This window comes from Microtus pennsylvanicus, chromosome 8, assembly GCF_037038515.1.
Source record: "Microtus pennsylvanicus isolate mMicPen1 chromosome 8, mMicPen1.hap1, whole genome shotgun sequence".
In the NCBI taxonomy this organism is placed as follows: domain Eukaryota; kingdom Metazoa; phylum Chordata; class Mammalia; order Rodentia; family Cricetidae; genus Microtus; species Microtus pennsylvanicus.
In genome coordinates, this window is record NC_134586.1 from 27,502,501 (window position 1) to 27,529,602 (window position 27,102).

A 27,102-nucleotide genomic window follows, 5' to 3' on the forward strand; every position below is an offset into this window, starting at 1 on the left:
GACAGGGTTCTCTGTAACTTTGACGTCTGTTCTGGAACTAGCTCTTGTAGACCAGGCTGGCCTCGACCTCACTGAGATCCGCCTGCCTCTGCCTTCCAAAGGTTGGGATTAAAGGCGTGCACCACCACCCGGCACAGGTTGAGTGTTGATCTAAATTTTATTTAAGTCAAGAAAACTAATACTTCTCATGTGGGTGTTTTTCAATGTGACTGCTTAGCCGTTCAGACAATCTTGAGTGTTGTCTTTTACTTTTTTAAGTAGACTTTTCCTTTCAAGGAGGTCCTACCAAGATTCTGCATAAATAGCAGGAAAGCTTAAAGTGTCCTTGATGGTTTGTTTTGGAGGAGAGAATGATGCAGATTTTGCTAGCACTGGAAGGTCTCCATGGCTTTGCTTTTTAAGGAATATCGTCTGTGGCTGAGTCATAATTTTCTCCCATTTTGTTTTGTGTGAGAGTTTATTAGCTTGTAAATTAAATAAAGCATCTTGTACTGTTGGCATCACACACTGTCAGACCTGAGCTTTCTCCCCAATTTTGTTATAGACAGTTAGGTTAAATGCTTGAATCTCAGTTCTGGCAGGGCTTTTTGAATGTTTATCTTCAAACTTCTGCCTTTAAAAAATTGTGCTGTGACCTGAAGCACATTTAGAATCATAGAGAATTTAATTATTTTTTTCCATTTATTTATTTATAATTAAAAATTTCCACCTCCTCCCCTCCTCCCATTTCCCTCCCCCTTCCCCCCATCCCCTCCCCATACCTCTCCAGTCCAAAGAGCAGTCAGGGTTCCCTGCCCTGTGGGAAGTCCAAGGTCCTCCCCCCTCCATCCAGGTCTAGGAAGGTGAGCATCCAAACAGACTAGGCTCCCACAAAGCCAGTCATGCAGTAGGATCAAACCCCAGTGCCATTGTCCTTGGCTTCTCAGTCAGTCCTTCTTGTCCGCCATGTTCAAAGAGTCTGGTTTGATCACATGCTCCATCAGTCCCAGTCCAGCTGGGCTTGGTGAGCTCCCATTAGATCAGCCGCACCGTCTCAGTGGGTGGGTGCATCCCTCGCGGTCCTGACTTCCTTGCTCATGTTCTCCCTCCTTCTGCTCCTCATTTGGACCTTAGGAGCTCAGCCCAGTGTTTCAATGTGGGTGTCTGTCTCTAGCTTCATCCATCGCCAGATGAAGGTTCTATGGTGATATGCAAGATATTCATCAGTATGGCTATAGGATTGGGCCATTTCAGGCTCCCTCTCCTCAGCTGCCCAAGGATCTAGCTGGGGACATCTCCAAGGACACCTGGGAACACCTCTAGAGTCAAGTCTCTTCCCAACCCTAAAATGGCTCCCTAAATTAAGATATATACTTCCCTGTTCCCATATCCACCCTTCCTCCATTCCAACCATCCCATTCCCCCAAGGTCTCCCCATCCTCCCCTTCTCACTTTTTTCTACCCATCACCCCTTACCCCCATCCCACCCCCACCCCTAAGTTTCCATTTTTTGTCTGGCAATCTTGTCTCCTTCCATTATCCAGGAGGATAACTATATGTTTTTCTTTGGGTTTACCTTTTTATTTAGCTTCTCTAGGATCATGAATTTCTTAATTATTTAGCATAAGATTTGTGTCTTCTTTTCTTCAGCTGTCATCCTTTTGTTTCTCAGTAATAGTGACTTCGTATTGTCCAAAAGCCATCGTGTGATAGGTCCTAGAAAGCCAGGTTTGCTAGCTGAATATGCTCTCTTTATTTGCAGAAAGGAAACAGAAAACCGAATAATTCAAATTGACTTCAAATTGTTTTTCTGACCTGTAGCCAGAGAGAAAATCAGGTAACCACCTGGAAATCATGGTTTGTGGATATTATTCTTGCTTTGTGTATAAAAATTCATTATAATTTATTTGGAGGTACTGAAGTGATGGCTCAGCATTTGAGAGCATCTACTGCTTTTTTTTTTTTTGGTTTTTTGGTTTTTTTTGAGACAGGGTTTCTCTGTGGTTTTGGAGCCTGTCCTGGAACTAGCTCTTGTAGACCAGGCTGGTCTCGAACTCACAGAGATCCGCCTGCCTCTGCCTCCCAAGTGCTGGGATTAAAGGCATCTGCTGCTTTTATAGAGGATCCAGGTTTGGTTATCAGCACCCAGAAGGTGGCTCACAACCATTCATACTCCAAATTCAGATGGGTCATAATGCCCATTTCTCACCTCTTCTTGGCACCAGGCATACACATGGTACACATTCAGACATGCAGACACAATAATCATACATATTAAATAAATGAATCTAAGAAAAAAATTAGACTCACTTTGATATATGTATGATCAGAGGCAGAAATACCTAATACATCTAGCACTGAAACAATGAGAAATTAGGCATTATTTAAGAAAATTGTACTTTACTAACACAGGAAACTCAAGAAGTAAAAGTTTTGAATTCAAGTAGAACTTGTCATTCAACATGATTGACAAGATGCTAGGAAAACAACATCCACAAAAACAGTTGAAGAGAGTAAGTAAAATACACATTTTTGTGAGTCAGCAAGAGAAGGTATAAGAGTATAGATAGGCAGGGGATCCAGAAGTGTACTTGGTAAGTTGTTAGACTTTGATTTGGGGCTTTAATTTGACTATAATAAAGAAAGAATCCAAAACAACCCAAGGAAGAAGGGCAAATAGACGACAAACCTTCTAACTCTGTAACATGAGTGGGGCCTGTTTGTTTGTTGTTGTTTTTGTCCTGCCCGGTACCCCACAACTGTTTATCCCCAATGAAAATCACACATAGGTCTCCATAAATTATAAGCTGATTGGCCCATTAGCTCTAGCCTCTCACTGGCTAACTCTCACATCTTGATTAACCCTTTTCTGATCTATTAGCCATGTGGCTCAGTACCTTTTTTCAATGGGGCAGATCACATTCTGTTGCTTCAGTGGTCTGGACAGGAATGGGAGGAATCAGTTTCCTCCTTCCCAGAATTCTCCTGTTCTCATTACATCATTTCTACTTCCTGTCTGGTTTTCCTGCCTATATTTCCTGCCTGGCCAATCAGTGTTTATTTAAAACATGATTGACGGAATACAGACAATTCTCCTGCACCAAACTCTGCTTTAAAAAAAAAAGTAGTCCACAAGTCCAGAAGTATTTCTATGAGCTGGGAAGGAAAGAAGGGTACCCAGTGGATGGCATTGGGAATGCTTGCACTTTCATAACTACTAGTCCTGCAGAGTTAAGTTAAAATGATAAGTGACTTTGCCAGTAATTTTAATATTTAGAGTAAGCGATCAATGCCAAGCAAAATGGCACTTGGCAAAGCATGTTCAATAGGAGAAGGGAAACCTGAAAAAAAAAAAACAGAAAATTAAAACTTTCCCACAATGTGCAAGTTCAAAGATTTATATTGGTGTCTTAAAAAGCTTAATGGGAACATGGCTCATTTGAGGACATAACTGAGATCAGCAGTTACATTGAAGAGTGTTCATTTGGCAGGGCCCGAATTAGTCTCAGCCTGTGTTGCATCAGCTAACAATTCATTTCTCAAGGCAACTCGCATAGCTTAGCCAAAAAAAAAAAAAAGGTCTTCTGTGTACCATGAGGCCATGGTATGAGTGTGGGTATATTAGACACCATACCTATAGGGGACCAGATAATATCAGGACCACTAACACAATCTACCAATGGTGCCAAGTAAGAAATATCATGTGACCATGTGTCAAGAAAAGATTACAATCACAGATCTTAGGATGAATGCTTGATAAATTATGTTCATATACTTTATCGAAAGATGCCTAGACAAAAGTAACAGATAAGATGTAAACTGAGGGCCGGGCGGTGGTGGCGCACGCCTTTAATCCCAGCACTCGGGAGGCAGAGGCAGGTGGATCTCTGTGAGTTTGACGCCAGCCTGGTCTACAAGAGCTAGTTCCAGGACAGGCTCCAAAGCCACAAAGAAACCCTGTCTCAAAAAACCAAAAAAAAAAAAAAAAAAAAAGAAAAGAAAAAGAAAAAAGATCTAAACTGAGTAAAACGATTTGTATCTGTGTAACTTCATGAAATTAAGAAAATAACAAAACAAGCAGAGATATATTAGACTTAGAATTCTAAAACAGAAACTGCATAGGTGGTCCTTAAATAGCTAAAATATCTTTATCCTCACAGATTAATATTAAGGCATTGTACATGGGTCCTGGAGATGCTCAGGTGGGAAAGGCACTTACTTCCAAGTCTGAAGACCTGAGTTTGCTCCTTAGGACTCATGGTGAAAGGAGAGAACTGACTTCCTAAGGTTGTCCTCCAAACCTGCTGTTTCTGTCAGTCATCTTTATTGCAGTGTGAGGTAGAATGACGAAAGCGGGCATTCCAGGCTGCGAGGGAAAACATTCAGTGTTTTATCATATTTCATCTGCCTTTGTAATTGAAGAATTCTAGTCTTAGATTGTTAGTTGTTTTTATCCTGGAACTGTTAGAAATTTTCATACTTTTTAAAAATCTATTGAGGTGATTATGTATTTTTCCTGTGTTCTATTAACATGGCATATTACATGGTTTGATAGTTATTGTTAAGCCAACCTTTTATTCTTTAGATAAAGTCCAGTTTTGTGGAGTCTCAGTCTTCATATTTTGAAGGCGTAAGTCACAAACAATGCCACACCAGTTTGGAATTATGATTAATAGGGTGATATTTATTTAAAGGGGAAAAAACTTACAGATAACCGTCCCAGACAACAGCCCTCTGCGCAATCAGGAAGGAGTCTAGTCACCAGAAACAGAGCAGGAAGCGAAGAAAGCGAGAAGGGAAGTAGCCGCTTTTTTAAAGGGAGAGAGACCACGCCCCAATGGGCTGGTATCTCAGCGTCTATGGGCTGGGGGAGCAGAAGGACCTCCCGCCACACCTCCCCCTTTTATTTAAGTAAGAGAGTTCTAAACCTACTACGAAATTATATACAACAAGTACAAATATCCTATTCTAACTAGCTTAGGTCTTGTATAATAAATAACTTGGCCAAGTCATGAAAGAAAAGTAACTACATTTATATAGTCTTCAACCCCATCAAAGATCTGAGAAGGGAAATAATGTTACCTGGGTAATTAGGAAGTCCAGTAAAACAACTTCCAAAACATGGAACAAATCACAGAGACAACTAGCTACCTGGGCAATCACCCAAAGTCACGTTAGCAGCGTTGAAGCAACCAACTTTGGCTAAGGCCTAACATAACTGACATACCATTTTCAAAGGCAAGCAACTTTTCAAAACTATCTTACCCTGTCTTGGCAGGATATGACAGTCCTGTTTTATCCATTGATGCACGCTCTGTATCTCTGTCAGTGGTTGAGGTATGGGCATTTCTTTGCCCAAAGGCCAGTTCTGCCAAAAAGAAAGGCTCCAGGTGGAGTGTCTTTGGTGCTCAACATTCTCTCGGGAATAGAGCGGTGTTGCCAGGAGCAATTGTGTCTCACTACCACAAAACTCTGAGTTAGATTAAAGGCCATTTTCTACAGCTCTTTGAAGAGGTTGAAGATTATCTATCTATACTGAGTATAATCTCTATATATCTAAAGAACGTGATTAGTCTAATTATAAATGACAAACTTAGATGACTATTAATCTATATAATTCTCAATATCTATCTAACTTAAAGACTAAGACAATAAACGACTCTGAAACAAATGAGGACAATGACCTCCAAATATAAACAATGTACAAATATACATTGCAGTAGGTAAATATATATCAATACACAAACAATATATAAGTATCTTAATCAGAGGTAGAAATGTACACTGCAATATGGTAAATATATACATATATATATATCAATACAATATATGTCAATACATAAAAAATATTTTAAACAGAGGTAGAAACATGCATGCATACAATAGTCAATATAATTTAACTTTGTATCAATATACAAGAATCGATACCAATATATTTGTCTAAAAACAGTAACTCACAATTATAAATCTATTATCCCATCATCCCTCTTTTTTTTTTCTCAAAATGATCCCTGAGCTTATAAAATTCCTCCCACAACCCTCAACCGTATACTAATTGTAATCGACCCCTAAATGATGTCCCTAAACCCAAGGGCAAACTTTACTGGGAGAGGGGACGTCGTCCTCTAGAATTACTTCCAGCTGTCTTGGGGGTGACGTTCTTTCTGGGGGATCCTGTGAAAGTAAAATGATGGTTAAATTTCAAGATCAATGTCTTTTAAAATTGCAAATAGTCTCTGAGTATTTTGTGCAGGTCTGGCCAAAATGTTGTATAAGATGTGCACCATTTCAGCTAACCAAGTTGGAACTGTCTTGTGCAGCTGGTACCCAAAGCAGGTCTTGTAGTAGGGCTATCAGTATCATGATGTCATATCAACTGGGTGGAGTTGTTGTTATGGGACCCCATCTTCTTCCTGGGAACTTCAAATGTCACTTCAGGAAAAACTCATTGTTCATTGTGAAAAACTTAAACATTAATCATATAGACATATATATATATACATACATATACATATATATATTCAATGAAAGGCATGATAGATATGAAGAAAAGCAAAGATGTTTTCTAAACTCATATTTCTTTCTGTCCCATATCATGGCTCTTGACATGAGACAGAAACTCCAGAAACTCTGGGTTTTTCTCTTACTGACAGGCTTGGAATTGGAGAGGGACTGAGCCAGAGTCCAACTTCAAAACCAGCTTTATAAATTTAGAAATATGGTTTAATATATTTTACTTACACAACCCATTCAGGTTTCTTGATATTTCCTATTGGACAGGTATTTTTCCATCTGTCAGTATCCAAACATCCAGGGTCCCTTGAATTTTTCAAAGATGAGTGTTTGCCTGTGGAGATAAGAACAGAAACCTTCCCCCATTCTATATGTTTTCCTTACCACCTGTATGAATATCATCATTGTGGATGAGTTGTCATTTCTCCTTTCCAAGAGGTTTCTCCTCTTCAAATCGAAACTTTATTAATTTTGATGGTATCCACAATTTTTCTTTTCCTGTGGAAACAAGAGCAAAACTCCTTCCCCAACGTAGCACATCTCCTGGCTTCCATTGAGAGGTCAGCACATCTTTGAAATAAATCGGTTGTTTTAGTTCAGCAGACTTTTCTGTTATCCAAAGTCTTTCTGTTGGGCGCCAGGTGAAGGCGTAAGTCGCAAACAATGCCACACCAGTTTGGAATTATGATTAATAGGGTGATATTTATTTAAAGGGGAAAAAACTTACAGATAACCGTCCCAGACAACAGCCCTCTGTGCAATCAGGAAGGAGTCTAGTCGCCGGAAACAGAGCAGGAAGCGAAGAGAGCGAGAAGGGAAGTAGCTGCTTTTTTAAAGGGAGAGAGACCACGCCCCAATGGGCTGGTATCTCAGCGGCTATAGGCTGGAGGAGCGGAAGGACCTCCTGCAACAATGTTTGGTTTTCCAATTAAATTCTCTTTTCTCTGTAATTTAGTCTCCTCCATCCCTCTCTTGTTCCCTCCTAAGCTTCTCTTGGTTTTAGGTGTTGGCTGTTATTTGCAGCAGTCCTTATTTTCCTTGCTTTTAGCACCAAATATCATTTGTACAGTTTTTTTTTTTGTTTATTGATTTTTATTGAGGTCTACATTTTTCTCTGCTCCCCTCCCTGCATTCCGCTCCCCACTTCGACCCACCCCCAAGGTCCCCATGCTCCCAATTTATTCAGGAGATCTTGTCTTTTTCTTCTTCCCATGTAGATTAGATCTATGTTAGTCTCTCTTAGGATTCTCATTGTTGTCTAAGTTCTCTGGGATTGTGCTTTGCAGGCCGATTTTCTTTGCTTTATGTTTAAAAACCACCTATGAGTGAGTATGTTGCAATGAGAGGGTCCCTTGTTTGTTGCAGCCGCCCGGCTAGCATGCACCAGAAATAACCACAGCAGAAACTGTATTCATTAAAACACTGCTTGCCCCATTAGCTCCAGTTTCTTATTGGCTAATTTCTTAAAATATTTATTTATTTATTATGTATATGACATTCTGCCTCCATGTATGCCCGCATGCCAGAAGAGGGCGCCAGATATCATTACAGATGGCTATGAGCCACCATGTGGTTGCTGGAAATTGAACTCAGGACCTCTGAAAGAGCAGCCAGTGCTCTTAACCACCGAGCCATATCTCCAGCCCCCTTGGCTAATTCTTACATCTTAATTTAACCCATTTCTATTAATCTGTATATCGCCATATGACTGTGGCTTACCTGCAAGATTCTAACCAGCGTCCATGTCTGGCGGAAGATCCGTGATGTCTCTCACTCTGCTTCCTTCCTCCCAGAATCCATTTCTGTCTTCTATGCCTAAGTTGTGCCCGTTCAGGCCCAAAGCAGTATCTTTATTCATTAACCATTGAAAGCAATACATAAACAGAAGGACCTCCTACACCATTTCCCCTCTTCTGTTTAAACAAAAAGGAAAGATTTAATATAGTAAAATTCTAGCAAGTATTACAGTTACAATATTTATATCTATTATCTTATAATACAGGAAAATTATAAATATAACTATCTATTCTTTAACTCCATCAAAGACTCCAGAAGGATATAATATTACCTAAGTAAACAGGAAGTGCATTGTGAGCAAGTTATAAAACTCTAGAATTGACAGAGACCTCTCACTTCCTGTATAGTCCCCAAAGTTCTTCTTCTGTACTGTTGTGGCACCCATCTTTAGCCTACAGGCCCATAGTATCCAGCAGATTTTTCCATGAAGCAGGAAATTTTAAAGACAGTTCCACCTATATTGGCAATTTTAAGTTACTTTCTTTTGTGTGCGGCAGAATGTCTCACAGACTCTTTTATGAAGCGGGAACCCTGAAGGACCATCTCACCTTTAGGCAGGTTTAGCAGTCATCTCTCTGTGGGTATTGCATGTCCAATGAAATAGTCCAGGCAAGAGTAGTTTCTTGCCCAAATGGCTAGCAAACTCCATAAGGAGCCTTTTCGATGCCCATCTTCCTTAGAAAGTAGCTTGCTTCTGCCAGGAGCAGACATGTCTCACTGTCAATGAAAATTCCTAAGTTACTAAAACATTTTAAATGCCATATTCTGTAGTCTTTGAAAGATATGAAGAATGCCTATTTTTCTGAAATATATCTATGCACATCTAGAAAAGTCTAACTAACATGACTATAAACTTGACTATTATAGATGATTACCTATTAACCTATATTTCTTAATTATACATTACATTTTTAAATGTGTCATGGACCGGGTCAGTGGAGCCACTTAGATTGTGGGAGAAATAGGGTCTTGGTACTGAGGAAGGCACAAGGTCATGATGACAGACAGACACAACACACAAGAGATTGATTTGAATCTGCTGAAATTTTACTGAATTCATGTTTTCATTATATAGTATTCAAACAAGGAACAACTCAGAAAGTCATGTATCATCAGTTGGCATAGTATGAAAGCTTCTTTTAGTTACATCAGCAATTTCTAAGAAAAGCATATTATCAGGAACAGGTGTTAGACATAAAACATCCTTTGAAGAGGAACTCTTGTCCCTGAGAACTTAAACATCAGATACAAGTGGTTTCATCTTATCTAAGAATAGAAAGTTTCTGTTTCATTATCGCTTTCATGACCCTCCCCAAGCTCCTCTTTCTAACCCTTTCTTTCTTCTTTTTTTAAATATTTATTTATTTATTTATTATATATACAATATTCTGTCTGTGTGTATGTTTGCAGGCCAGAAGAGGGCACCAGACTTCATTACAGATTGTTGTGAGCCACCAAGTAGTTGCCGGGAATTGAACTCAGGACCTTAGGAAGAGCAGGCAATGCTCTTAACCACTGAGCCATCTCTCCAGCCCTCTAACCCTTTCTTTATCTCATCTAGTGACCAAATATGCCTGACAGCTCTCTGCACCTGCCAAAATATACTTTTTTCTACCTTCTTATGCAGCAGACACCATGGGGGTCAGGATCTAGCAAGCCTATCCATAAAATTCAAATATTCATAATATAACACTCTTTGTCCATCAACATTAAGCCATCTATTCCCTTGCTCATCATACACCCCCATGTATGGCAAGGGTTCTACTGTAGTCTTATACATTCCCATACTGTGCTTTCCTATCCCAGAGCTGTTCCTAAAGAGATAATCCTTGTCTTGTAGATATAAAGAATATCATTATTATAAAAGAGATTGTGCGAAGCTCATATCCTGCATAGCCAGCTAATCGAGAAACCCGTCTATGCCTCAAAGGCGGCCAATACTGGGCCATCTGCCATTGACCTCCAGGAAGCCTAGTCCCATGGGACACGTAGCTCCCGTCCGGCATAATGACGTATGTCATGTCACACAGACAACACTGGGTTGGTGTGGCACAAATGAACTACACAATCATAATACCTTAGTCAGTAGCAGAAATATACATATAACAAGATTGACCTTAATTTGCATCAGTAAACCAAGATCCATACTAATGTAAATTATTCATATCTATATCGTATCCCTGTTTAAATGTAAAAGAACATTTATAAACAATATTTGGGAATGTGGGTGTAGATTGCTTTTGGTAAGATTGCTATTTTTACTATGTTAATTTTGCCTACCCAAGATGTGGGAGATCTTTCTACTTTCTTGTGTCTTCTTCAATTTCTTTCTTTAAAGGTTTAAAGTTCTTGTCATATAAGTCTTCCTCTTGTTTGGTTAGAGTTACTCCACGATATTTTATGCTATTTGTGGCTATTGTGAGGGGTGTTGTTTCTTTGATTTCTTTCGTAGCTCTTTTATCATCTGTGTACAGGAGGGCTACTGACTTTTTTTGAGTTAATCTTGTATCCTGCTACATCACTGAAAGTGTTTATGAGTTGTAGAAGTTTTTTTGGTAGAATTTTTGGGATCAGTTATGTAAACTATCATATAATCAGTGAACAGGGAGAGTTTGAATTCTTCTTTTCTGATTTGTATCCCTTTGATCTCCTTTTGTTGTCTTATTGCTCTAGCTAGGACCTCAAAAACTATATTGAATAGATACAGAGAGAGTGGAAAACCATGTCTTGTTCCTGATTTCAGTGGAATCACTGGGAATTTCTCTTCATTTAGTTTGATGTTGGCTGTTGGCTTGCTGTATATTGCCTTAATTATGTTTAGGTATGTTCCTGTATCCCTGCTCTCTCCAAGACCTTTATCATGAAGGGATGTTGTATTTTGTCAAAAGCTTTTTCCGCATCTAATGAGATGATCATGTGGTTTTTATTTTTTAGCTTGTTTATATGGTGGATTAAATTAACAGATTTTTGTATGTTGAACCATCCCTGCATCTGTGGGATGAAGCTGACTTGATCGTGGTGGATGATGGTTCTGATGTGTTCTTGGATTAAATTTCCCAGTATTCTATTTAGTATTTTTGCATCGATGTTCATGAGTGAGATTGGTCTGTAATTCTCTTTCTTAATCATGTCTTTCTGTGGTTTGGGTATCATGGTAATTGTAGCCTCATAAAAAGAGTTTGGCAGTGTTCCTTCTCATTCTACTGTGTGGAATAATTTGAAGAGTATTGGTATGAGTTCTTCTTTGAAAGTCTTGTAGAATTCTGAGCTGAAACCATCTGGTCCTGGGCTTTTTTTTTTTTTGGTTGGGAGACTTTTGATGACTGTTTCTATTTCTTCAGCAGTTATAGGTCTGTTCAATTTGCTTATCTGGTCTTGATTTAATTTTGGTAAGTAATATTTAACCAGAAAGTTGTCCATTTTTTTTAAGTTTTCCAATTTTGTTGAGTACAGGTTTTTGAAATATGACCTGATGATTCTCTGTATTTCCTCCATGTCTGTTGTTATGTCCCCCTTTTTGTTTCGGATTTTATTAATTTGGATATTCTCTCTCTGCCTTTTGCTTAGTTTGGATAAAAGTATATCTATTTTGCTGATTTTCTCAAAGAACCAACTCTTTGTCTCATTAATTCTTTGTATTGTTTCTTTCTATTTTGTTGATTTCAGCTCTCAATTTGGTTATTTCCTGCTGTCTAGTTCTCTTAGGTGAGTTTGCTTCTTTTTGTTCTAAAGTTTTCAAATGTTCTGTTAATTCACTAGTGTGGTATTTTTCCAGCTTCTTTATGTAGGTATTTAGTGCTAGGAACTTTCCTCTTAATCCTACTTTCATTGTGTCCCATAAATTTAGGTATGTTGTGTGGTCATTTTCATTGAATTTTAGGAAGTCTTTAATTTCTCCGTTTATTTCTTCCATGACCCATTGATGATTCGGGGGAGCATTGTTTAATTTCTAATTGTTTGTGGGTTTTCTGGAATTAGCATTGCCATTGACTTCTAGTTTTAAATAATGGTGATCTGAGAATGTACATTGGGTTATTCCATTTTTTTTTGTGTCGTTACTGAGTATGTGGTCAATTTTGAGAAGGTTCCATGAGGTGCTGAGAAGAAGGTATATTCTTTCATGTTTGGATGGATTATTCTATAGATATCTGTTAAGTCCATTTGAGTCATATATCTGTTAGTTCTCTTATTTCTCTGTTCATTTTTTGTCTGACTGACCTGTCCAGTAGTGAGAGGGGAGTGTGGAAGTCTCCCACTATTAGTGTTTGGGGTTTAATGTATGATTTAAACTTTAGAAGTATATTTTTTACATATGAGTGTGCCCTTGTATTTGGGGCATAAATGTTCAGTATTGAGATTTCCTCTTGATGGATTTTTCCTGTGATTAATATGAAGTGACCTTCTTTGTTTCTTTTGACTGATTTTAGCTTGAAGTCTATTTTGTTAGATATTAGGATAGCTACATTTGCTTGTTTCCAAGGGGTCCATTTGATTGGTATATTTTTTTCCCAACCCTTTACTCTGAAACCATGTCTGTCTTTGAGGTTGAGATGTGTTTCTTGTATGCAGAAGAAGGATGGATTCTGTTTTTGTATCTAATCTGTTAGCCTGTGTCTTTTTATAGGTGAGTTGAGTCCATTTACATTAAGGGATACTAATGACCGGTAATTGCTATCTCCTGTTAATTTAGTTTTCATTGTTGGTGATGTTAATTTTTGCATTTTCTCCTTTTTTGGGATTTGCTGCTATGAAACCATCAATTGTCTGTGCTTTTGTTGGTGTACCCAACTTCCTTGGGTTAGAGTTTTCCTTCTATTATTTTGTGTAGGGCTGGGTTTGTGGCTAGGTATTGGTGAAATCTAGTTTTGTCATAAAAATACCTTATTTTGTCATTCTATGGTGATTGAAAGTTTTGCTGGGTATAGTAGTCTGGGCTGGCATCCGTGGTCTCTTAATGTCTACATAATGCTTGATCATGACCTTCTGGCTTTCATTGACTTCAATTAGAAGTCAGGTACAATTCTGATAGGTCTACCTTCATATGTTCCTTGGCCTTTTTTCCTTTGTAGCTCTTAATATTCTTTTTTTATTCTGTATGTTTAGTGTTTTGATTATTATATGGCGATAGGACTTTTTTTTTTTTTGGATCCAGTCTATTTGGTGTTCTGTAACCTTCTTATATCTTCATAGGCATGTCTTTCTTTAGGTTGGGAAAGTTTTCTTCTATGATTTTAAGTATGTTTTCTATGCTTTTGAGTTGAAATTCTTCCCCTCCTTTTATACCCATTATTCTTACATTTGGCTTTTTCATGGTGTCTCATATTTCCTGGATATTTTGGGTTAATCTTTTGTTAGATTTAATGTTTTCTTTTACTGATCAATCTATTTCCTCTATTGTTTCTTCAGCGCTTGAGATTCTCTCTTCCGTCTCTTGTATTCTGCTGTTCATGCTTGTGTGTGTGGTTCCTGATCATTTTCTCATGATTTCTGTTTCTATAATTCCCTTGGCTTGTGTTTTCCTTATTGTCTCTATTCCAGTTTTCAAGTCCTGAATAGTTTCTTTCATATGTTTGATTTCTTTTTCTTGTTTTTCTTTATGTGATTTGTTAATGTCTTCCAATTTTTTGTTTGTCTTTTCCTCCATTTTTTAAGGGAATTTCTCATTTCCTCTTTAAGAGTTTCAAACATTCTCTTGAAGTTATTTTTTAGGTCATGTTCTTCTGCCTCATCCATATTTGGTTGTTCAGGTCTTGCTGTTGTAGGCTCTTTAGGTTTTACTGGTGTTGTGTTGCTCTTGGTGGTATTGTGTGTGTTCTTAACTTTTCTACAAATTTATAAACTGATAAAAATAAAGTGATATACTTTGAAATATATGCACGTAGTTTAAAACACTGTAGGTAGGCTGACACAACTTAGCAGGTAAGAGGTTGTTGTCAAGCCTGGCAAACAAAGTTTCGTATCTGAAACCTATATGATAGGAGAAAACTAAGTCCCACAATTGACTTCTGATGTGAGAGTGTGTGTGTGTGTGTGTGTGTGTGTGTGTGTGTGTGTGTGTGTGTGTAGGAAGAGTAGGTGGTCAAGTCCAGTCTTTGTTACATACTGATTTTTCAGGCCAGCATCAAACTGTCTCAAAAAGGGAGTAAGCATGAAAGAAAGAAGACAAATTCCGAATGCTGCTATTTTAGGAACTTGGTGGGGGTACAGTGAAATGACTACATGTAAGCTGTTCAGTGATAACTATGATAGTCTTCTCCTACACACTTGTCTTTAATGGATGCCTGAACTGCAAGCCATACTGAATGCATATGGTAAAGTCTTATTTATGAATTAGACACAGCGAGAGAATAGCAATGATAAACTCATTAGAATGACCTACTGTATTACAAGTTATGTAGATGTGGCCTCTTTCTCAACATTTCGTACTATACTTCTCATTGAAAGGGAACACTTTACATCTTTTTTTTTTGTCAACATCGCTTTGTACTTTAGAGCCATTATTAAGTAAAAATAAACATTACTAGAGCACAAGCACTTTAAGAGCAAGTCAGTGCACTTGATCCCTGAGGCTGCTGCTGCATGACCTGAATGCAGACGGCAGACACAAATAATAGACAAACAATAATTCACAGTCAGCTGGAGAGAGGAAGAGGTGTGAGATTTTATCACTCTCTTTAGAAAAGTTATGAGTTGTTTATTTCTGGGTTTTCCATTTGATGTTCTCATACTACAGGTAGCTGAAGCTATGAAAAGCAGAACTATGGGTAAGAGACAGATGTCTGTTTTGCTGTTTATCTGGAAAATACACATAGGGTCTAGTCTTTCTATAAACAAAACATTTCACAATTCTCCGTTCTGACATTTGAAGACAATTGTGTGCGGTGAAGGACTATTATTATTTCCTACTTTGTGTAATTATCTTTACATAATTTCTTATCTTTTCTAAAAGTAGATGGGAATTGTTAAAATTTAAACTATGACCTTAATTTTTTTCTGCTGTTAATGTTGTTAAGTAAATTAGATTCACATGCTCATATAGTTAATAGTGTATGCAGAAATTAGTGTATATGTTTTATAAATCTAAACGTGAAATAATCAAGAGTTTATAAAGATAGAATAATCATATGACTTTGATGTAGACAGAGTCTTATACAGGGCACAAAACACTCCATACTTGTAAGAAATAAGATCACATTTATTGTTGGTTAGTGGTGGCACACACCTTTAATTCCAGCACTCAGGAGACAGAGGCAGGTGGATCTCACAAGTTCAAGCCAGCCTGGTTTTTTTGAGTGAATTCCCGGACAACCAAGGCTACACAGAGAAACCCTCTCTCAAAAACCACATGTAAACAAAAACAAAGAAAACTGTGCTTATTAAGATCCACTCAATTTAAATATTCCCTATCAAAGCATCATAAAGTATGTATGTCCTTGTGTTTTCACAAATAGAATATGCAGTTAGGAAAATTACAACACTATAATCATACCATCAGCATGCATGAATCTTAGAAAATGCCAAATAATTATATGCTTTATGATTCTATTTGCAAAGTTAACAGGCAGAATATCAAGTTTGGAAAAACAAAATGATAGAATACTTTTTATCTGCAAAGGGATAGAGAGGCAGGTTTTGAGGTGCTGACAGTGTTCTGTTTATTAATTGACATGCTAACAAGATGCATTGACTTGAAGCAGATTTTTCAAGTTCCACATTTATTGTATATCTTCGTGTATTTTGCATTTCTGTAAAAGATTTACCAAAAATTGTTTAGCTATAAAGGGAAATACATAGTTTCCTTTTGTGTAGGGAGAGGAGGGTTTGACTGTTAATATATACTTTTGCTTGTATGTATGTAGATTCTTTCTAGGGTATGTAAGAAACTGATATGGTTGTTTGCTATGAATGGTGCAATACAAGATGCCTGAGAGACTTTTGAGATCTGTATAGGGAAGGCAACAAATTCTGATAACAAATGCACCTTGCTCTTCTTGTGTTAGAACACATGTTTACTCAGTTTTAGAAAGGTTTACACTAACTGAATGGATAGAATGGAATTAACTCTTATCAGTGGTGCCCAGAGAGCTGAGGGTTACATATATTCACCTGACATTTGCAGATGTGACTATATCCCAGGGAGTTCCTCCCATTAGAGCAAGGATCGACTTGAGCCCTTGGGTGTATATACATATGTAATGCAGGCACACACATGCAAACGTCCTTTTCTTGAACCCTTGGGTGTATATATATATATATATATATATATATGTAATGCAGGCACACACATACAAACGTCCTTTTCTTGCTGTTGAGTAGCAGATGTGGTTTGGTACCAGGCACTCACCTGAAGGAGTCCACAAACAGCTCTGGTGTGCTTACCATAGGCCTGTCTCTCCAAACAGCTCTCAGTTTTAGCACAAAAATTAGTTTGTATAGGAGTGAATGAATGACAGAATCCCTTCCTCGACCTTCTGCTTCTGAACAGATAGGTCATCAGCATGATGAACACTATTATAAACTTCTGTGATCAGTGCTCTGTGCTTACCTGTGAGATTACTGTTTGTTAATAACAGGCTTTCCTCTGTATAGTTTTTATTTAAGTAATTCAAATTTGAATAACCAGAATGAATGAAAATAGCTTATGAGATATAGACCTTTCCTCTCTGTGTTTCTTTTCCCTGTATTTTAGCATTCTGTATTTTTGTTGGCCTTGCACATGGTTTTTATTTGTTTCAAATTTGTTTCTATCAAGGCTTTTTTTTGCCCAGATTTTTTTAAAGCATTGTGCCTCTTTTATCTGATCATATATTTTTGGATATAAAAAAGGAACTCTTTAATGCTGTTAACAATAGAACTTAATTCTGATGTATAAAACTACTCTCTGTGTATGCTGCATCTAGTACTCAAGTTTGGCCTTTATTTCATAAGATCCTTCTATAAGTAATTGTTATTTTGTGCGTTGGTGTTTGTGTGTTGGGGGGTAGTGTATGTGTGATAGAGGGAGTGTACACAGGGCATCTTTGCAGGTCAGAAGACAACTTTGTGGAGTTAGTTCTCTCCTTTCACCTTTGCGTGGATTCAAGGGATTGAACTCAGGTCGTCTGGGTATCATTAGAGTTGTGCAATAAGTACTTTACCAGCTGAACCACTTTGCTGGGTCTATTTTCTCTCCCTCCCCCCACCCCTGCCCGTTTCTCACTACATATTCTCTCTCTCTCTCTCTCTCTCTCTCTCTCTCTCTCTCTCTCTCTCTCTCTCTCTCTCTATCGTGTGGGGTGGATATGTGTTGTTGTTTGCTGATTTGCTGGGGAGCAAACTGAGAATTTTGAATACACTCCCTACCTCGGAGATAAATCTCTGTTCCCGTTTATTCTTGATGTATATATACATGATCAGAAAGAGTTTAGAAATTTCAAAAGGATCATGTATCTTCCATTTTATCAGCCCAGGAGTTGCCCATGGCCCAGCGACACTCTCTGTATTTGAAAATAGTGTTTTACTTTTCCCTTTTTGTACGTGTCATAGGTGGAAGAACTGTTGATGGCCATGGAGAAGGTGAAGCAGGAACTGGAGTCCATGAAAGCTAAACTGTCCTCCACTCAACAGTCCCTAGCAGAGAAGGAGACACACCTCACCAATCTCCGGGCAGAGAGGAGGAAGCACTTAGAGGAAGTTCTGGAGATGAAGTAAGTCTGCACCTTTGTGCTTTGGGCTCCACTCAGTTGAAATGCTTCTGCTCATTTGTTTCTGCATCTTTGTGCATTGCCCTATTACAGGTAGCCTAATTATCTTGCCAGCTGATTTCTCCTACTTTCTAGAACAAATTTTGTCAAGCATGGCACAAAGGAAAATTCAGGTCATCTGGGGAAGAGGCCATTGCTTCTCACATCTTATTACCACCCTATATCCTAGAAATGTTACAAAGTTCTTCTAGATGGGCAAAGTAGCCTCCCCCATAAGGTAATTGGTGAAACCTAATGACCTGAGTTCTTTCCTTAGGCCCATGTAAATGTGGAGGGAGAACCAGTTTCATAAAGTTGTCTCCCTACTTTTCATGCATGTGCTTTGGCTCTCACACATACACACACAATGTAAATTTTTTTTATTAAGGAAAACACTTGTTCTAAGCATTTCAAATGTATATAAAAGTAGGATAGTATAATGAATTTCCTTAGATTTGCCATTGAGTTTTGATAATTCATATTTTGTCACATCAGACACCAGTTTCTGTAAAATTGTCAATTTCAGCAAAGCGCCTCTATAATTTATGCCATTTTCCTTCTTACCTCACATCATGTAGGTTCTTGAGATTGAAATCTCTAACTGCTAATATATTTAGATTGTTCTCTTTATACTCTGTGAACTTTTGTTAAAACAAATATGTCTCTTATGTCTCTTGATCACAGTGCTGGTACTGTTTTAATTACAATTAGCAGCTATCACTCACACATACAGCTTCTGCTGTTCTTTCAGACCCAAGTTTCTGGTGCTGTTTGCACACTGCACAAGATGTCACACCAAGCAATCTGTATTTGTCTGGGCTTCTTAACCTCTATCATCTTACTTATAGTAATATCTGTCATCTGATATTACTCTTATTTTCTCTTGCTTGATCATCCCACGATCGTCTTCTCTACTTCATTACACAGTCTCTCTTAGCTAAAATAATTTTTCCCTCAACAACTAGTAGTTTAAGATGTTAATGTCTCTTTTCTGTTGCTTTGAACTGTGATACATTGCAAATACCTGGATAAACGCAGTAGCTGAGGATCTTGCCAGGATCCCTGTAGAAACAGACAGGCCTTGAGAATGCAACACTATGAGTTTTGTTTTGTACCTCTTAAGCAACAGTTGATCCATTTTCTTGTCAGAACCTTCCCACTCAGCTCAGATGGCAACTTCCAGAAAAACAGAAGTTTGTTTGCTGCTAGAATTTCCTTTTATTATTAAAACTTTGAGACTGTATGAACAATGTGTGTGGATTTTTTTTATGCTTGAATGAAAGGTAATTGTGAGGGGTTTGTTTTATAGTAACACGGTACCAAAATTCATTGTAAACTTTCCTCACCTAGGAAAATAAATACCATGATTTACAAAACTTATCAATAAGATCTTAAGTCTCACATAATAAACAAAGTAAAGAATATAGAGGTATGTGTCAACAGTATAGAAATTTAAATACTTGAAATAAAACACTAAACCTTTGCTTTTTAGGGATGACCCATTTCTTAAATCACTTTCTTAGTTCTCATGTTATATTACAGTGACATAGTGATTTTTTAAAAAAGATTTATTTATATTTTTATTTTATGAGTATTGGCCTACATGTGTATCTGGTGTGAAGGCCAGAAGAGGGTATTTTGTAACTAGAGTTACAAATGGTTTTGAGCTACCGTAATGTGTGTGCTGAGAATCAAATCTGGGTACCCTCAAGGAGAATCTAGTGCTCTTAACTGCTGACCTTTTTGTAGCTCTCATCATGATGTTTTGACTTAGATATTTTATAAACTTTGTGTCATGGACACTACCTTCTGAAGAGCTTTAACAGTGGTTCAGGCTTTCTGTTACACATAAATTCCCTGCTATCTTCTATAGTCTTCACCTAAATTGTTCTAGTGTTAATAAAAACTCAGAGTTAGAAAATGAACTAAAAAACTAATAAATCTAAGGAACAGTGGAGGGGTGATCAGCTGACCCTACTCTCTACATTTTTCTCTTCACAAAACCGTGGAAATCTTCCCCTCAGCCCCTCTTTCTGTCTTCCTTTTCCTTTCTGTTCAGCATCCACAGTCTCCAACAACTCTATGGCTAATCCTGGTCAGCCGTTGCTGACGCTGTCCTTGATTCAAGGTGGTATTGTTGTCACAGCTGGGTTGCAGTGTAACAATTCTTATGAAACATTTCTCTTTCTTGTCTAAAAACAGAAGAGTTTTAACTCTAACATCGTTAAACTATACAGTAGCAACAATTATTAAGTAGGAAATACATTCTCAATGTCCAGTCCATTAGTATTTTCAAATTCAAATACTCCATTGTCTGTCCTATTTTGGTGAGTTCAGAGTTTTGTACTTAATTTACTTTCTATTAAAACTATGGAAAACTGTAACTATCTGTAACTATCCATCAGAGACCCAAGAACAATATAGAATTATCTGATTAAACAGGAAGTACAGAGGAAACAACTTCCAAAAGTAAGAAACAATAGAGACTTCTGACTGCCTAAACAATTACCCCAAGTTTGCTGTGCAACCTTGGTGCATCCATCTTTGGTCTACAGAACTAGAATATTTGACAGACTTTTCTATGAAGCAGGAATTTTGAAAGACTGTCCTACTTTGTCTTGGCAACATTTGGCAGTTGCTTTCTTTTGCATCCTGTTTGTCCAGTTTGGATAGCAAACTATCAGCAGTTGAGGTAAGGACAGTTCCTTTGCCCAGTTACTAACTTGCCACAAATGAAAACAAATTCTATATGGAAATCCTTTGATGCCCATCATTCTCTTTTGAAGTAAATTGGTGCTGTCAGGAGCAGATGTCTCACTGTCATGAAAAGCCATATGTTATTTTTTTTAATATTTATATATTATGTATATAATATTCTGTCTGTGTGTATGCCTGCAGGCTAGAAGAGGGCACCAGACCCCATTACAGATGGTTGTGAGCCACCATGTGGTTGCTGGGAATTGAACTTAGGACCTTTGGAAGAGCAGGCAATGCTCCTAACCTCTGAGCCATCTATCCAGCCCCAAAGCCATATATTATTAAAATATTTTAAACTCAATATTTCGTAGGCCTCTGAAGTGTTTGAAGACCATCTGTCTATTTTAAATATGTCTATGCTTGGCCTTGGAAACATATCCAACATGACTATAAGTATGGTTATTATAATGAGTAACTAACTACTAACTGATGTGGGAGAGTCTTCTGTTTTGTGTTGATTTCATTGGTTAAATAAAGAAACTGCCTTGGCCCTTTAATAGGACAGAAAATTAGATAGGAGGAGTAAACAGAACAGGATGCTGGGAAGAAGGCAGTGAGGTCAGTCGCCATGACTCTCCTCTCTGAGGTGGATGCCCGTTAGACTCATCCTGGTAAGCCACACTCAAGTGGCAATACAGATATTAGAAATGGGTTAGATCAATATGTAAGAGCTAGCCAATAAGAGGTTATAACTAATGGGCCCAGCAGTGTTTAAAAGAATACAGTTTCTGTGTAATTATTTCAGGTAAAGCTAGCCGATGGCCAGGAACTGGGTGGCAGGAAGCGGCCCGCCACTCCTTACAACAACTAAATTCTATTTTTTTTATTTTCCTAAATAACTTTCAAGGACTTACTTTATACTATATTTTTAAATGCGCTGCATAGTTACAATACCTTAAATAAAAAATAGAGAGCATATAGTATAGCAAAAATAAATATAAAATAAATATACAAAAATACCTTAAACAAGAGTAGAAACATTTATACAATATAACAAAATAACCTTAAACTTGTATCAATACGCAAAAATACATACCAATGTGAAATATTTGTGACTATTAGTTGCTGTTTTAGTTTGAAAGTAGATTCAATATCTACCCTTTTGTCTTATCATTTCTATATCCTCACCCTTTTTCTTTTTAGAATGAAATCCCTGAATCCAATTTCCTTTTAGTTTCCTCCCTGACTGTGATCAATAGCAACTTGTAACCAATCCCCCTAAATGATGACAAACATTCATCGAACAAACAAAAACCACCCACCCCACTTCTTGGAAATGTGAACATTATGTTCTTAAATTTACTTTCTGCTCTGGAGGCGATGGCATCTTTAGGGGACGCTGAAAAAACTGAGGTAAAGATAAAGTCCTGGGATAGCTGGCTGTTGTCCAGTGTGATAGGAAAAGTTCAAGTCTTATCTGAAGTTCTGACTGGAGTAGTCCGTGATGTTAGATGATCTTAGCTAGCTGCCTTCAAACTGTTCTGAGCAGTTTATAGTCCAAAGCTGATCTTTGGGTAGAGTTTGTCAGCTTAGTGACATTGTCACATCCAGGTGGAATCATCGTGGGGCTCCATCATTCTTCTGGAGATTTCAATTTTTTGCTGTTAGGAATGGTCACAGCTCACTGCAAAAAACTTAAACTTTTTAAATGTCTTATGTAGCAAGTCTCAGAGACGTTAAAGGATAACAATCTGTTAAGTACACCCAAAATACACAAAATTAGCTCCTAATTATCTGCTTCATACTCAAGCCAGAAATCATATATAGGAAGCTAGATGAAGCCTCTTTCCAGAATTAGTTAGTGCTCTATATGACCATTTATATCACAACATGTAGTAATATGGGCGGCGGGGCTGCATCCCCCAACACCCCAAGCCGCCTGGCTCGGCTAGCTTATGCCCCAAAATAATTACACAGACACTATATTCTTTTAATCACTGCTTGGCCCTTAGCTCTAGCCCTTACTGGCTAATTCTGATATCCCAATCAACCCATCTCTAATAATCTGTGTCTGTGAGCACCGGTCTTACTGGGAAGAGTCTAGGTAGGAGCTTCATTGCGTGTGTCTGCCTGGGAGCGGGGCATGGCGTCTCTGCCGAGGCGTCTGCTCCGGAGAAGGGAGCTGTCGAGTCTGACCTCACTTCCTCTTCCTCCCGGCATTCTGTTCTGTTTACTCCACCCACCTAAGGGTGGGCCTATCCAATGGGCCTAGCAGTTTCTTTATTGCTTAGCCAATGAAATCAACAGATTGATATATGACACTCCCACATCAACAACAGAAAGTTTGTGTGCGTGTTCCAAAGCCAACTTTAAATTTTAATTGAGTTGAGACTGCAAAAAGACTATTTGCCTTATATGTCTGTTGAGAACAGTAGAAACAAACATTTGGAAAGATTTTTGAAACGTTTTCCTGTTGGATATGTGTTGTACCATTAAACCAATTTACTATTTTTCTTGGGACATTTTCTGTGGATGATTTGTTCTTCTTCTGATGTCTTATTGTTCTAGTGGTCTTCAGATTCTTTAGTTGGATGCTTTTATTCTACTGGAAAGACAAAAACAAAACCTTGCCCCAACCCAGATTTGGGGAATTTCATTTTTTTGGAAACTGATCAAATAAAAACATCTCTCAATCTTAATTAAGTTAATTTAGATGGAATGACTATGTGATTGATTACCTATGGCCTTTTCTAATCAAAAGGTCTCTTCTATTCAAATCTAGTGTTTATCAATTTTCATGATATTCATATCGTTTCCTCTCCTGTACAAACAAAAGTAATACATCTTCCCCAATGTAACATATATCCTAGTTTCCATTCTGAGGTCAACACATCTTTGAAATAGACAGACTAATTTAGTTTAGCAGTTTTTTTCCCATTATCTAATGTCTCTCCCCAGTTGTCGGTCTTTCTTCATTAGTATAAAAATTTTAGCATCAATAAAGAATTTGTACAATTTATATTAGGCAACCTTTATTACACCTTCTATTTATTAAGCATATCTTTTGAAGTGCAGTTAGATCTTTGTATAACTGCTGGTCATGTAGGATTGTGTGGTATATTTGTAATATGCTTTATATTGTAATATTCAAAAAGCTGTTTCATTTTATTAAAGACGCTTTGGAGCACTGTCAGTCTTAATATGTACAGATATCCCCATGATGGTCATAACTTCTAATAAATGAGCAATTACAGAATCAGTCTTTTCAGAACTCAAAGCAGTTTCCCATTGAAATCCTGAATAAGTATTTATGGTATGGGGCACATACTTTACTTTTCCAAACTCTGCAAAATGAGACATTGTAGTAGGAGGCCGCTTGTTCGTTTCCCGGCTGCCCAGACTCCTGAAATAACCATACAGAAACTGTATTAATTAAATCACTGCTTGGTCTGTTAGCTCTAATTTTTTATTGGCTAGCTTTTACGTCTTAATTTAACCCATTTCCATTTTATATTTTACCACGAGGCTCGTGGTCTACCAACAATCTTCCTGTTGTCTCCTGCGGCAGCTCCATGGCTTCTCCTTGACTTTGCCGCCTTTCTCCCAGCATTCGGTTTAGTTTTTCTCACCTAGTTCTGCTCTACCCTATCACAGGCCGAAAACAGCTTCTTTATTAACCAGTGTTATTTGCAGCATAGAGAGGGGAATCCCACATCAAAACATAACCATCTGCCACATTTAATTTCTGTGAGTATCCTTTGGCTTACTTCCTTCAGGTAGTGGAATCTGTTTATATAAAGAACAAGTATGACATTTTCTTATAATTTACTTGCCTTGTTGCCAAGTAATAGGGAAACCTTCCTTCAAACCTTTGCTATTATTAATATGGTATTTCTTATAAAATTCTGAGGTGTCTAGGACATTTCCTAGCAATAGCTTATCAATTTCATCATTACCTTATGTTAGAGGGCCTGGTTCCTGTATGGAATCTGATATGTGTGATATATAAGGGATTATTTCTATTCCTGATTATTTCTTTTCTATTTATTCAATTATGTAATTGAATAAATAACAAAGTTAATTCTGAATCATCTGAAATAAGTTCAGTGCTTTCAGCATGCAAAAGCAAATCTTTCCTCATATTGATATTCAGTAACTGTTTTTAAGAAGTTCTGGAAAACCTTATAATACACCATGAATACTTTTTTTTTACTGAATCATAAGGGCTTTGAGACACTTTAATTATTTTTCTTGACTTATAACCTGTCTTTCCTGCTTTATTTGCATCCATATAGAATGTAGGGGCTCCAGAAATTGGTGTTTCCTGTACAATGTGAAGAAGAATTTGATTCGTTCTCTTTTTAAACTGAAGTCTCTTGCTTTGGGGATATTTGTTGCTAATTTCTCCCAAAAGAAAATTACTGCAAGCTCTTTGCCAATTTTCATTTTCTGCATATAATGAGACAATTTCAACATTAGTAAAAAAGTACCACAATTTCTGCTGGGTCTATTCCTATTAATTGATGAAATCTTAACTTTCCTTTTAGAATCAATTCAGAAACCTTTTCTGCATAGTTCCTTAATTTTTTTCTCTGTGCTGTAAAAAAAAAAAAGACCATTCTTTTTTAATTTTATTTTATTACTTTAAAAAATACCAACCCAAATACCCACTCCTCCCCACTTCCTCTACATACCCTCCTACCCCACCCCCTCCAATCCTAAGTGAGGGCAAGACACTCTGCCCGGTGGAAAGTCCAAGGTCCTCCCTACTACATTTAGGTTGAGCAAGGTATACATCCAAAGAGAATAGGATCCAAAAAAGCCAGTATGTGCAGTAGAGACAAATCCCAGTGCCACTGTCAGTGGTCCCTCAGTCTGCCCCAACCACATTCAGAGGCACTAGTTTGATCCCATTCTTGTTCACTCCCAGTCCAGTTGGAATTGGCGAGCTCCCATTAGCTCAGTTAAATCCTCTCAGTGGATGAACCTTTCATGGTTTTGACCTCCTTGCTCATATTCTCATTCCTTCCACTCTTCAACTGGACCTTGGGAGTTCAGTTCAGTGCTCCGATGTGGGTCTCTGCCTCTGTTTCCATCTGTTGTTGGCCGAAGGTTCTATGGTGATATTTAAGATAATCATCAGTCTGACACAGGGCAAGGCCAGTTCAGACATCCTCTCCTCTCTTGCTTAGGATCTTAGCTGGGGTCATCCTTGTGGATTCCTGGGGAATTTTCTAGAGCCAGGTTTCTTGCTAACCCCATAATGGCTCCCTCAATCAAGATATCTCTTTTCTTGCTCTCATATGTGTCCTTCCTCCATCTCGACTATCCCATTCCCTCAAGTTCTCTTCAACCCTTCCCTTCTCCCCTTCCTTCTACCTCCGCCCCCCATGCTCCCAAATTTGTCAGGCGATCTTGTCTGTTTCTAGTTCCCAGGTGGGTCTATATATGTTTTTCTTTGGGTTCACCTTATTACTTAGCTTCTCTAGGATCTTGAACTATAGGCTCAATGTCCTTTGTTTACATTCATGAATGAGTACTTACCATATTAATTTTTGGGGGTCTGGGTTACCTCAGTCAAGATAGTGTTTTCTAATTCCATCCATTTGCATGCACAATTCAAGATGTCATTGTTTTTTTACCACTGAGAAGTACTCTAATGTGTAAACGTGCCACACTTTATCCACTCTTCAGTTGAGGGGCATCTAGGTTGTTTCCAGGTTCTGGCTATTACAAATAATGCTGCTATGAACATAGTTGAACAAATGCTTTTGTAGTATGATTGAGCATCTTTGGATATATTACCAAGAGTGGTATTACTGGATCCTGAGGTAGGTTGATTCCCAATTTTCTGAAAATCTACCATGCTGATTTCTAAAGTGGTTGCACAAGTTTGCATTCCCACCAGCAGTGGATGAGTGTTCCCCTTACTCCACATCCTCTCCAGCATAAGCTATCATTAGTGTTTTTGATCTTAGCCATTCTGACAGGTTTAAGATAGTACCTCATAGTTGTTTTAATGTGCATTTGCCTAATAGCTAAGGAAGTTGAACATGTTTTTAAGTACCTTTTGGCCATTTGAAATTCTTCTGTTGAGAATTTTCTGTTTAGTTCACTATTTCATTTTTTAATTTGGTTATTTAGAATTTTATTGTCTAATTTCTTGAGTTCTTTATAAGAAAAATATTTATTCTAAAATATTATCTTCTCTTCATGTACAAATTTTTTTTGGAGAATATATAGATGATACTAAGACCACAATACAGTCAATCTCTTGCTTCAAGCAATCCACATGTGCCTCCAGTAATTTCTCTTCTACCAAAGCCAATTCTTTCTCAGCCTCAGATGATAATTTTTTTTGGACAACTTAAATCCTTATCACCTTGTAAGATTT

The 27,102-nt window shown here is 37.7% G+C and overlaps 1 protein-coding gene across 13 annotated transcripts in view; it reads left to right on the forward strand.

Moving 5' to 3' along the window:
* Positions 1-27,102, forward strand: part of Erc1 (ELKS/RAB6-interacting/CAST family member 1) — a 350,007-nt gene that overhangs the window by 178,430 nt on the left and 144,475 nt on the right. For all 13 annotated transcript variants that reach the window (XR_012911589.1, XR_012911591.1, XR_012911592.1 and 10 more), the window contains one exon: positions 17,815-17,975. Coding sequence is in view for 9 of the 13 variants with exons in the window: in XM_075982955.1 (XP_075839070.1) it covers positions 17,815-17,975 (161 nt within the window). In the remaining 4 variants the exon portion in view is untranslated. The remainder of the gene's footprint in view (positions 1-17,814; positions 17,976-27,102) is intronic.